This window comes from Delphinapterus leucas, chromosome 10, assembly GCF_059928025.1.
Source record: "Delphinapterus leucas isolate spDelLeu-1000000601 "Yukka" chromosome 10, BTC_Dleu_Yukka2, whole genome shotgun sequence".
NCBI lineage: Eukaryota > Metazoa > Chordata > Mammalia > Artiodactyla > Monodontidae > Delphinapterus > Delphinapterus leucas.
Window position 1 is genome coordinate 23,231,281 of NC_143138.1, and position 11,637 is coordinate 23,242,917.

An 11,637-nucleotide genomic window follows, 5' to 3' on the forward strand; every position below is an offset into this window, starting at 1 on the left:
GCCCGGGTTCCATCCCTGGTCAGGGAACTAGACCCCACATGCCACAATGAAAGATCCCGCACGCCACAACTAAGACCCGGCATAGCCAAATAAGTAAATAAATATTAAGAAAAGAAATACAGGCAAGTTGAAGTTAGACTTTAAAAAAGATATCAGTGCAAAAGATGTTGTTGGCTTGAGTAAGAACTTTAAACTGTGAAGTGGTCTTTGACAAGGCAACACGTGTAATGTTGGACGTGAGAAGAGGATGTATTTTTTCTTTTCCAAATTCACAGACCACCTGAAAGTTATTCCCTGGGCTTCTGAAACCTGGAAAAGGACAGCATCATGTAGAGCAGGTTGCCTGGAGAGGAGCATTGCCCATAGATGGAGGTGTCAGCCAGCCTGAGGTGACCTTGTGGGAAGGGAGTCAGAGGAATGAATACCCTTAACTTAATGTGCTCCCTCCTGTTGTTCTCCTGCCACGCTCCCCATCAGCCAAGACAGCTAGAAACCAGAGGTGCCCTTGATATAGTCTGTACAGGTTAGTCTCCTGGGGCAGAGAACAGAGTGGGAGAGGGAAAATGGAGGGGCAAACAGAAGACATCCAGGCCCACACACACACACACACACACACACACACACACACACACACAGAGACAAGCTTTCTGGCCAGTGTATTTTCTTCATGTAGGTACACAGGGGACCTAATTCTAACCAGGAGCTCCCCTGGAGAGTGGACAGACATCCATACTCAGACATCCGGACACGTCCTCACCTTAGGACTTTGCGTTTGCTGTTCCCTCTGCCTGAAATGCTCCCCTCCAATATATCCACGTGGCTTGTTTCCTCACCTCCTTGAAATCTTTGCTCAAATATCACTTTCGCAGAGAAGCCTCCCTAAGCACCCTATTTAAATATGCAGTCTGGGCAGCCCTTCCTATCTCCTTCCCTATTTTGTTCTCCATAGGCACCTACCACCTTTAATATACTTGTTTATTTTTATTGTCTGTCTCCCCCAATTAGATTGTCCACGAGGACAAGATTTTACACTTAATTGGTTCATTGGCCCTAGAAAGGTGCCTGGCATATAGTAAGCACTCAATAAATATTTGTTGAATGAATGTATGAATAAAAAAATAGATTCCCTCCACTAGGCACCAAGACCATCGGGAGGGCAGGGTTGCAGCTTTCTCCTCAGGGGGAGAGGAAGCTGTGATAAAGGGAACTCAAGAGGCCAGAGTCCCCATCAGCATCTCCCCCAATCATGTGGGTCAGGGAGAGGGCAGTGAGAAATGAAAACTCCCAGCTGCAGAAGGGGAAATAGGTTGGGGGGCGGGGGAGAGAAGGAAAGGTGCGCTTATCAGTGCTGGGGCAGAGTGGCTGGAACTCGGGGCAGGGAGCTTAGACAAAAGTGTCTCAGTGAGGGGGACGCACTGTCCTGGCCTCCCCTAGAAGCCACTAGCCAAAAAGAACAGCAAAGGGGATAAAGAGTGTGCCTAGGGAAGACATTTATCAGAGGCTACTCCCCACTCTGTTGAGCCCACAGTGACCAGCAGCGCCCCACCCCTAATGTTGGCCTCACCCCCTGGCTCTTGTATCCACCAATGCTATCTCTCTCAGCACCACTGGCCTCCAAAGAATCTTTTTTTTTTTGGGCCGTGTCATGCAGCTTGTGGGATTTTAGTTCCCCCACCAGGGATTGAACCCGGGCCCTTGGCAGTGATAGCGCCACAGTCCTAACCACTGGACCACCAGGGAATTCCCCCAAAGAATCTACTGAAATTCTCAAATTCCGGAGCTCTGTAGATTTTACTGAAAATTCCAAAGGAGATAAGAGGAGGGGATTACATTGCACATCCTAAAGCAAACAAAGGCTGCTTTGTCAGACACTTTCATATTTCCAAGTGCCTCTCTGGAGCTGACAGGTGGGAAGTGAAGTACCTCTCCGTTTCCAGACCCTGCACCCCTCTTGCCACCCTCCCAGATCTGCCAGCAACTTCAGGTTCTTCTCCCATCCACAGTGCAGAAAAATTCAGTGAGCCTTTCCTCAGCTCCCTATCCAAACCTGCGTGTCCAGACTTGTGAAACCTGGGCCTCAGTCACCTGAACCTCCAGACCTGTTCAGAGATTCTTTGTTCCTGAGAATAAATGCCCCCTGGGGTCTTACTGACCTTCCCCCACTCCTTTGGTGGCTTATCGAAATATTTCTTTCACACCCACACTGGGCTCCCCTTAAGAGGAATTAAGGAGAACGTTGTTTTCTCATCTCTTTTCTACACCCAGCTCCCCCTTCTTCCTGGGTGCTAGTGTCAGCAGAAGTTGATGGGGAAGTGAGGCCTGGAACTCAGAGGAGGAGGAAATGAGGGGAAAGGGGAAGTTTGGGAGGGAGGCCTCCAGGAAGCTGGTGGGAGAGGACAGCTGGCAGACAGAGAGGCGCCCAGCCTGGTCTGTCTCCTCCAGCATCTGCTGAGCTATGAGCCAAACCAGGGATTTACAGGGTAGGGAAGGTGGAATAGGCAGGACCCTAAAACGGAAGAAAGAAGGTGCACAGTCCTGGGCTGTGGGCTGGGAATCTGGCCCATGAAGGCAGAATTGTGATGGCTTCAGGCTGGGCTTGGGGGTGAGGAGAGGAAGGGGGCAGTGAGGCTACATTAACCTTTGCGCCCCTTCAGGAGGAAAAGCCTTTGGGCTGCTGAAGGCCCAGCAAGAAGAGAGACTCAGTGAAATCAACAAGGTAAAAGGAAGAACTAAGGGGCGGGGCCGGGTGGGGGGGCGTCCAGGAGGGCTTACCCAGGTTCTTGCTTTCCCCCACAGCAATTCCTGGATGATCCCAAATATAGCAGTGACGAGGACCTGCCCTCCAAACTGGAAGCCTTCAAGAGTGAGGGGAAAACTATAGGGGTGGAGAAGTGGGTGAGGAGGGTAGGATTTCCCCAGGAAGAGAGCAGACGGCAGAAACGAAGTTGACTTTTGGGGTGGGAAGAAGGAAGGCTGCCTCTATTGCCATCCTGGTTATAGTCCCTTTCCCCGGCCTGCCCCTCTCAGGAGCCCCTCTAGTTCCCTACACCGTACCAGGGCCCTCAGCCTCCCAACCTTCACACTTCCTCTACCTGCCCCACCTCTTCTTCATCTTCCCCCCCTACCTAGCGCTCGGTCAGTCCCTACCCTGCCCCTGCCTGGGACCCGCCAGCCAGTGCTTACCCTCTCTGCTTTCTCCCCTCACCCAGAGAAATACATGGAGTTTGACCTGAATGGAAACGGAGATATCGGTGAGAAAAGGGTGATCTTCGGGGAGTGTGCAGATCTAGGAAGAGGGAGGTCTTTCCCACAGTGCTCCATTCCCAATGGTTCGGGAGAGGGCCCATCGACCAGGGTAGGAAGGGGAATGGGAATGAGGAGGTAGAGGCAACAGAGTGAGAGACGCTCCCACTCTTCTTACCTCCATCCTCTGCCTCTAGATATCATGTCCCTGAAGCGAATGCTGGAGAAACTTGAGGTCCCCAAGACCCACCTGGAGCTAAAGAAATTAATCAGGGAGGTATCCAGTGGCCCTGGGGAGACTTTCAGCTACTCTGACTTTCTCAGGATGATGTTGGGCAAGAGATCTGCCATCCTAAAAATGTGAGGGTCCAGTTCCAACCTCCCCTATACTTACCTGTTTTCTCTCCCCCCACCTCCATCCCCAGGTTCACCTTCTACACATTACTCAGCATGCATTTCTCTTCCGTCTTTTGAGAGACCCTTCTAAGGTGCTATCCTCATCCGTGCTCTGGTCCCCACAGCCCCCAGTACTCCCACTCCTGCCCTTTCTCCTTCTCCTCCCACCCTAACAAACCTCATCCTTTTTCTGGACTTTCACAGCAGCCTAAAATTTATTCTCTTGAGAGGACTGTCCCCTGATCCCTGTGTCTCTTCCCATCTCAATCAGGATCCTGATGTATGAAGAGAAAGCAAGAGAACAGGAGAAGCCAACGGGTCCCCCAGCCAAGAAAGCTATCTCTGAGTTGCCCTGATTTGTGGTGAAGGAGATGTGGTGGGATTGAAGGGGCTTCTATGACTCCAACATGGAAAAAGAACACAAAATTGTGAGCCAGAGCTAAACTAATTTAAATAAACTACCCTCCTTCAGATCAACAGATCAGCTTGGTCACTGTTTGGGGGATTTTTTTTTCCCTGGGTTTGGGAAGGAGTGAAGCATCTTTGAGGGAAGGGTAGCAAGGATTTGCCCATATGAGCAATCCATCAACAATTCTGTAGTATGTCTACTATAGCAGATGGTTTTGTACACCAAGGGGGATTCCAGATGTATAAGATAGCCTTGATCTCCCTCAAGGAATTTAAGTGAGATGAAAAGACATGTACAGACTAAAAATATATCATCCAAGCTCATGATGAAGAGCAAGGATTACCTTGAACCAACATTCTCTATGACTATAAGCTTTGTAACCTCAATGATTATTCATCCTCTCTGAGTCTTTCATTTGAAAATGAGAGTAATATGATCTACCCTGCAGTGCCTGACATATCATAAGCCCTCAATAATGTTTAAAACTTGAATGAATGGATGGATGGATAGATGAAAGAACTGGTGTTATTGAATTAAGTAAAGGATTCACGACACTATAAAGCCTGATAATTTAAGTGAAAATGAGTCTTGAGGTCCTGTTGGGGACAAGCTACAACAACCGAGTCTATCTAATAAAAGGAAAAGGGGCTTGTATTAGGAGAGTACTGAGGGCAGATTCTGAGCATACAGGATCCCTGGATGGCAGAAAGGGTTAAAAAGCCAGTTCCAGGGAAGGCAGGAGCCTGAGAGTTCCCAGGCCTTTGGTGAGGCTATTCCTGGACTTTTCCTCCAAGGGGTCCAGATGCATTAACTCCAGCAACTCCCAGTCATTGGCCACTATTTCAGATTTCCTTACTCCCTGGAAAGCAAGAATCGAATTGGCCCAGCTTGTTTCATGTACCAAGGACAGATCAGGCCCCTAGGGCCACTCATTTTGGCCCTTTCCAATGGTAAAGCCAGGTTGGCATCCTAAAGAGTGCTACAGTAAATGTACAGGACTTCAGATGAGGACGAGATCAATGTGGGTTCAATAAAATATCTGAATATAACAAAATTAATAGCTAAGCTTTACTGAGCACCTACTATACACTGGGTAGATGCTTTCTGTGTATTAATTCATTTAATCTTCTTGACAACTCTGACGACAACAAGGAGGATAGGAAGGATCTGGAGCTTAAACAATTTGTTCATTCAGGATAAATAAATTGGGTTATATTTACACAATGGACTACTATTATACAGCAGTAAGAATGAACAGATTACAATAACATGCAACAGTGTGGATCAATTTCATTAATACAATGTTGAGCAAAAGAAGACAGACATAAAAGAACCCTTACTGTACAATTCCATTTATATAAAGTACAAAAACAAGTAAAACTAATATATATTGTTAGAAGTCAGGATAATAGTTAGCCTTGGGGGAGGGCAGTGACTACAAGGGGCCCTCGGGCAGCTTTTGTGCTAGTTAAGGTTCTGTTTTTGGTTACATGTTTTGCTCAGTTCATGAAAAGTTATCAGAATTTCATATATATATATACATAATACACATATATATTACACACTTTGATAAGAAGAATTTTTTTTTTCTTTTTTGGCTGGGTTGGGTCTTCATTGCTGCATGCAGGCTTTCCCCAGTTGCAGCGAGCAGGGGCTACTCTAAAGATGTAAAAAATCACTTATTGGACATCAACTATGTTCCATTCCCTATTCCAGGTGCTTGGGATAGAAGAGTGAACAAAACAAAGATCCCTGCCTTTGTGAAGTTTACATTCTGTTGTGGGAACTGGTGTGGGAGGAGGACAGACAATAAAAAGTAAACATAATTTAAAATTTATATGATCTATTAGAAGATGACAACTATTATGAAAAAAAGAGAACGTAGAGCAGGTTAAAGGGAATGAGGGGTGCCAGGATGGTCAGGGAAGATTAAAATTTTGAAAGGGTAATCAGGAGAGGCCTCATTGAGGAGGTGACCAACACTGGGCAAAAACTTCAAGGAAATAAAGGAGTGAGCCATGCAGGTTTCTGCGGGAAGAGTCAGTTGGGCAGAGGGAAAAGGAGCAGAAGGGCCCTAGGGTAAGACAGGTCTGTGCAGATAGGCAGAGCAATAAAATCAGAAACATAATAGAGGGCCAAGTCATCTAGGGTCTTGTGGGCCACAGTAAGGACTTTGGCTTTTATTCTGAGAGAAATGGAGAGGCAATGCAGGACTTTGAGCAAAGGAATGCTTTGAAAACTCCTCTGAGAAAAGGCCCCACTCTGACTGCAGTATAGAGAATAGACTGTAGGAGCAGAGGTAGACTTAGGAAGACCAGTTAGGAGGCTGTTACTGTAACCCAGGTAAGAGATGAGGACGGCTCAGATCAAAGTGGAAGCAGTGGAAGTGAAGAGGTTGGATTCTGGATAATTCCTCAATATAGGATTTCTTGTCTGATTGAAAGTGGAGTGAGATAAAGAAAGGAGTCAATGAAGTTTCCAGGATTTTTGACTTAACTGGAATTTTTTTTAAATTAATTTTTATTGGAGTATAGTTGCTTTACAATGTTGTGTTAGTTTAACTGCAATTTTTAAATTGTCATCAGCTGAGATGTGAAGGCTGTGGATAGAACAGGTATTAGAGGACTGGAGATCAAACTGTTCAGTTTTGGACGTACTGAATTTGAAATGATCTGTTAGATACCCAAGAGGTGATGTCAAGTACATAGCTGTGTATACAAGTCTGGAGTTTTGGAGTGAGGTCTCTGATGAATAGACACATTTGGGAGTCATCAGCATATAAACTTTATTTCAAGCCATGAGACTGATGCTCTTGGCAGTTTGGGTAGAAGGTGGGGATGAAGGCTTGACTGGAGTGGGTTTAAGAAAGAATGAGAGGAGAGACATCGGAGACAGTGTATATGGATAGGTCTTCCAAGAAATTCTGCTGTGGTAACTGACCTGGGAAAGGGGACACGAGTGTCATTTTGAAAGTTTGAGAGGGACTTCCCTGGTGGTGCAGTGGTTAAGAATCCACCTTCCAGGCCTTCCCTGGTGGTGCAGTGGTTAAGAATCCCCCTGCCAATGCAGGGGACACGGGTTCAAGCCCTGGTCTGGGAAGATCCCACATGCCGCAGAGCAACTAAGCCCGTGTGCCACAACTACTGAGCCTGTGCTCTAGAGCCTGCAAGCCACAACTACTGAAGCCTGCAAGCCACAACTACTGAAGGCTGCACGCCTAGAGCCCATGCTCCGCAACAAGAGAAGCCACCACAATGAGAAGCCTGCACACTGCAACGACTAGACCCCGCTCACCACAACTAGAGAAAGCCTGCGGGCAGCAACAAAGACCCAACATAGCCAAAAATAAATAAATTAAAAAAAAAAAAAAAAAAAAGAATCCACCTTCCAATGCAGGGGATATAGGTTTGATCCCTGGTCCGGGAACTAAGATACCACATGCCATGGGATAACTAAGCCAGCGCACCACAACTATTGAGCCTGCACACCACAACTAGAGAAGCCCGTGTGCTGTAACTAGAGAAGCCCATGCACCTCAACAAAGAGCCCACATGCCACAACAAAGACCCAGCGCAGCCAAAATTAAAAATTAAAAAATATATAAATAAAAATAATTTAAAAATAAAAAGAAAGTTTGAGAACTGAAGTCATCTCAACCATCTTTAATGAGCCTCAGGATAAAATTCTTACCAGAGTATTGCTAAATTTTCTGCTCTCATTTTCCATTATGGACAGTCAGTCCTTTAATTTAGCCACACCAGCCTAGGCATAGGTTCCAAACCCATGCCTCTGCTTATCAGTTCACTGGGCCCAAGATGTGCACTCTCTCCTCAAACTTGCTAAACCTTTTTTTTTTTTTAATTTACTTATTTTATTTATTTGGCTGCATCGGGTCTTAGTTGCAGCACACAGGATCTTTGTTGTGACATGCGGGATCTTTCGTTGTGGTGTGCGGGCTCCTTGTTGCGGCACACGGGCTTTTCTCTAGTTGTGGCGCATGGGCTACAGAGCACATGGGCTCAGTAGTTGCAGCGTTCAGGCTCTCTAGTTGTGGCGTGCGGGCTCAGTAGTCGTGGCATGCAGGCTTAGTTACCCTGAGGCATGTGGGATCTTAGTTCCCTGACCAGGGATCGAACATGTGTCCCCTGCATTGGAAGGTGAATTCTTAATCACTGGACTACCAGGGAAGTCCCCTGGCTAAATCTTAACTAGTTCTTCATATCACTTAATAAGAGTCACATTTTTCTAGAAGCATTTCTGAACCTGCTCAGGCACAGTCTGATTTTTATTCCTCTACTTCTATAATATTCTGCGCATATCTCTGGTGCCTTCAGAACATCATTGTTGACAATGGGTCACTTAAAAAATCAAAGAGGAAATTTTAAAAAGCTGGAGACAAATGAAAACGAAAACACAATGATCCACAATCTATGGGATGCAGCAAAAACATTTCTAAGAGGGAAGTTTATAGCGATACAAGCCTAGAAACAAGCCTACCCCTGGAAACAGGAAAAACCTCAAATAAACAATCTAACTTTGCACCTAAAGGAACTGGATAAAGGAACTAGATAAAGAAGAACAAACAAACCCCAAAATTAGTAGAAGGAAAGAAATAATAAAGATGAGAACAGAAATAAATGAAATAGAGACAAAAAACAGAAAATATTAATGAAAGAGCTGTTCTTTGAAAAGATAAACAAAATTGATAAACCTTTAGCCAGACTCATCAAGAAAAAGGGAGAGGGCCCAAATCAAAATCAGAAATGAAAAAGGAGAAGTTACAACTGACACCACAGAAATACAAAGGATCATAAGAGATTTTTACAAATAATTATACGCCAATAAAATGGACAACCTAGAAGAAATGGACAAATTCCTAGAAATGTACAATCTCCCAAGACTGAATCAGGAATAGAAAATATGAACAGATCAGTTACCAGTAATGAAATTGAATCAGTAATTAAAAAAAAAAAAAAAGCCTCTCAACAGACAAAACTCCAGAACCACAATGCTTCTACCAAAGATAAATTCTACCAAACATTTAGAGAAGAGTTACCAGGGCTTCCCTGCTGGCGCAGTGGCTGAGAGTCTGCCTGCCGATGCAAGGGACAAGGGTTCGTGCCCCAGTCCGGGAAGATCCCACATGCCGCGGAGCGGCTGGGCCCGTGAGCCATGGCCGCTGAGCCTGCGCGTCCGGAGCCTGTGCTCCGCAACGGGAGAGGCCACAGCAGTGAGAGGTCCGTGTACCGCAAAAAAAAAAAAGAAGAGTTACCATCCATCCTTCTCAAACTATTCCAGAAAACTGCAGAGGAAGGAACACTTCTGAACCCATTTTATAAGGCCAGTATCACCCTGATACCAAATCCAGATAAAGATATCACAAAAAAATAAAAATTATAGGCCAATATCACAGATGAACCGAGATGCAGAAATCCTCAAAAACTATTAGCAAATGGAATTCAACAATACATTAAAAGGATTGTACACCATGATCAAGTGGGATTTATCCCAGGGATGCAAGGATGGATCAATGTCCATAAATCAGTCAATGTGATACACCACATTAATAAACTGAGGAATAAAAATCATATGGTCATCTCAACAGATGTAGGAAAAGCTTGTGATAAATTCAACATTCATTTATGATTAAAACTCTCCAGAAAGTGGGCACAGAGGGAGCATACCTCAGCATAATAAAGGCCATATATAACAAGCCCACAGCTAACATCACACTCAATGGTGAAAAACTGAAATATTTCCTCTAAGATCAGGAAGAATACAAGGATGCCCACTTTCATTCAACATAGTATCGGAAGTCCTAGCCACAATAATCAGACAAAAAAAAGAAATAAGAGGAATTCAGATTGGAAAGGAAGAAGTAAAACTGTCAGTTTGAAGATGACATGATACTATACATAGAAAATTCTAAAGATGCCACAAAGAAACTACTAGAACTCACCAATGAATCTAGTAAAGTTGGAGTATACAAAATTAACATATAGAAGTCTGTTGCATTTCTACACACTATCAATGAATTATCAGGAAAAAAATTAAGAAAACAATCCCATTTACAATCACATCAAAAAGAATGAAATACCTAGGAATAAATCTAACTACAAATGTAAGATCTGAAACCATAAAATTTCTAAAAGAAAACATATGGAGTATGCTCTGTGACACCAATCTTAGCAATATTTTTTTGAATATGTCTCCTCAGACAAGGGAAACAAAAGCAAAAATCAACAAATGGGACTATATCAAACTAAAAAGCTTTTGCATAGCAAAGGAAACTATCAGCAAAATGAAAAGGCTGCCTACAGAATAGGATAAGATACTTGCAAATAATATATCTGATAAGGGGTTAATATCCAAAATATACAAAGAACTCATACAATAAAAATAAAAAGATTAAAAAATGGGCAGAGAAGAAAAAAAAAAATGGGGACTTCCCTGGTGACGCAGTGGTTAAGAATCTGCCTGCCAATGCAGGGGACACAGGTTCGAGCCCTGGTCTGGGAAGATCCCACATGCCGCAGAGCAACTAAGCCCATGCGCCACAACTACTGAGCCTGCACTTTAGAGCCCGTGAGCCACAACTACTGAGCCCACATGCCACAAATACTGAAGCCCCCACGCCTAGAGCCCATGCTCCGCAACAAGAGAAGCCACCCAACGAGAAGCCTGCGCACCGCAGCGAAGAGTAGCCCCCGCTCGCTGCAACTAGAGAAAGCCCACGCACAGCAACGAAGACCCAATGCAGGCAAAATAATAATAATAAAAAAAAATACTATAAAAAAAATGGGCAAAGGACCTGAATAGACATTTTCCAAAGAAGACATAAAGATGGCCAATAGGCACATGAAAAGATGCTCAACATCACTAATCATCAGGGAAATACAACTCAAACCATAATGAAATATCCCCTCACACCTGTCAGAATGGCTATTATCAAAAAGACCACAAATAACAAGTGTTGGCAAGGATGTGGAGAAAAGGGAACCCTCTTTCAATATTGGTAGGAATGTAAATTGGTGCAGCCACTATGGAAAACAATATGGAGATTCCTCAAAAACTTAAAAATAGAACTACTATATGATCCACTAATTCCACTCCTAGGTATTTATCTGAAGAAAATGAAAACATTAATTCAAAAAGATATATGCACCACTATGTTCATTGAAGCATTATTTATAACAGCCAAGATATGGAAGCAACCTAAGTACCCATCAACAGGTGAGTAGATAAAGAAGGTATAGTATATATGTACTATGGAATATTACTGAGCCATGAAAAAGAATGAAATCTTGCCATGCTGCGGAGCAACTAAGTCCATACGCCACAACTACTGAGCCTGCGCTTTTGAGCCCGTGAGCCACAACTACTGAGCCTGTTTGCCACAACTACTGAAGCCCCCAAGCCTAGAGCCCATGCTCTGCAACAAGAGAAGCCACCGCAATGAGAAGCCTGTGCACCTCAATGAAGAGTAGCTCCCCACTCGCCGAAACTAGAGAAAGCCTGCGTGCAGCAACAAAGACCCAGCACAGCCAAAAAATAAAGAAATTTATAAAAAAACAAAACTTACAGAGAAA

General features: G+C 44.3%; 1 protein-coding gene and 1 non-coding gene across 4 annotated transcripts; one reads left to right on the top strand and one right to left on the bottom strand.

The window, feature by feature from the left end:
* Positions 1 to 1,666: 1,666 nt before the first annotated feature.
* Positions 1,667 to 1,740, bottom strand: TRNAD-AUC (transfer RNA aspartic acid (anticodon AUC)). Its single transcript has one exon. It is a non-coding gene; the product is annotated as a tRNA-Asp (tRNA).
* A 637-nt stretch (positions 1,741 to 2,377) lies between these two features.
* AIF1 (allograft inflammatory factor 1) lies at positions 2,378 to 4,116 on the top strand. 3 transcript variants are annotated; one of them, XM_022566233.2, is made up of 6 exons: positions 2,378 to 2,480; positions 2,655 to 2,716; positions 2,797 to 2,863; positions 3,210 to 3,251; positions 3,441 to 3,603; positions 3,911 to 4,116. In XM_022566233.2, the coding sequence occupies exons 1-6, from the start codon at positions 2,456 to 2,458 to the stop codon at positions 3,993 to 3,995; spliced, it is 444 nt and encodes a 147-aa protein (XP_022421941.1). In that variant the 5' UTR covers positions 2,378 to 2,455; the 3' UTR covers positions 3,996 to 4,116. The 3 variants fall into 3 exon arrangements, with proteins under 3 accessions (XP_022421941.1, XP_022421942.1, XP_022421940.1); XM_022566232.1 differs by having other exon boundaries at positions 2,441 to 2,525; XM_022566234.3 differs by lacking the exon at positions 3,911 to 4,116 and having other exon boundaries at positions 2,379 to 2,525; positions 3,210 to 3,355; positions 3,441 to 3,555.
* Positions 4,117 to 11,637: the final 7,521 nt, after the last annotated feature.

Bases quoted from the DNA above. Each gene is read 5' to 3' on its own strand.
- AIF1 (XM_022566232.1), top strand. From the start codon at position 2,456: ATGAGCCAAACCAGGGATTTACAGGGTAGGGAAGGTGGAATAGGCAGG. The intron at 2,717-2,796 runs GTAAAAGGAAGA...TTTCCCCCACAG, and splicing joins GACTCAGTGAAATCAACAAG to CAATTCCTGGATGATCCCAA. The intron at 2,864-3,209 runs GTGAGGGGAAAA...CCCCTCACCCAG, and splicing joins CAAACTGGAAGCCTTCAAGA to AGAAATACATGGAGTTTGAC.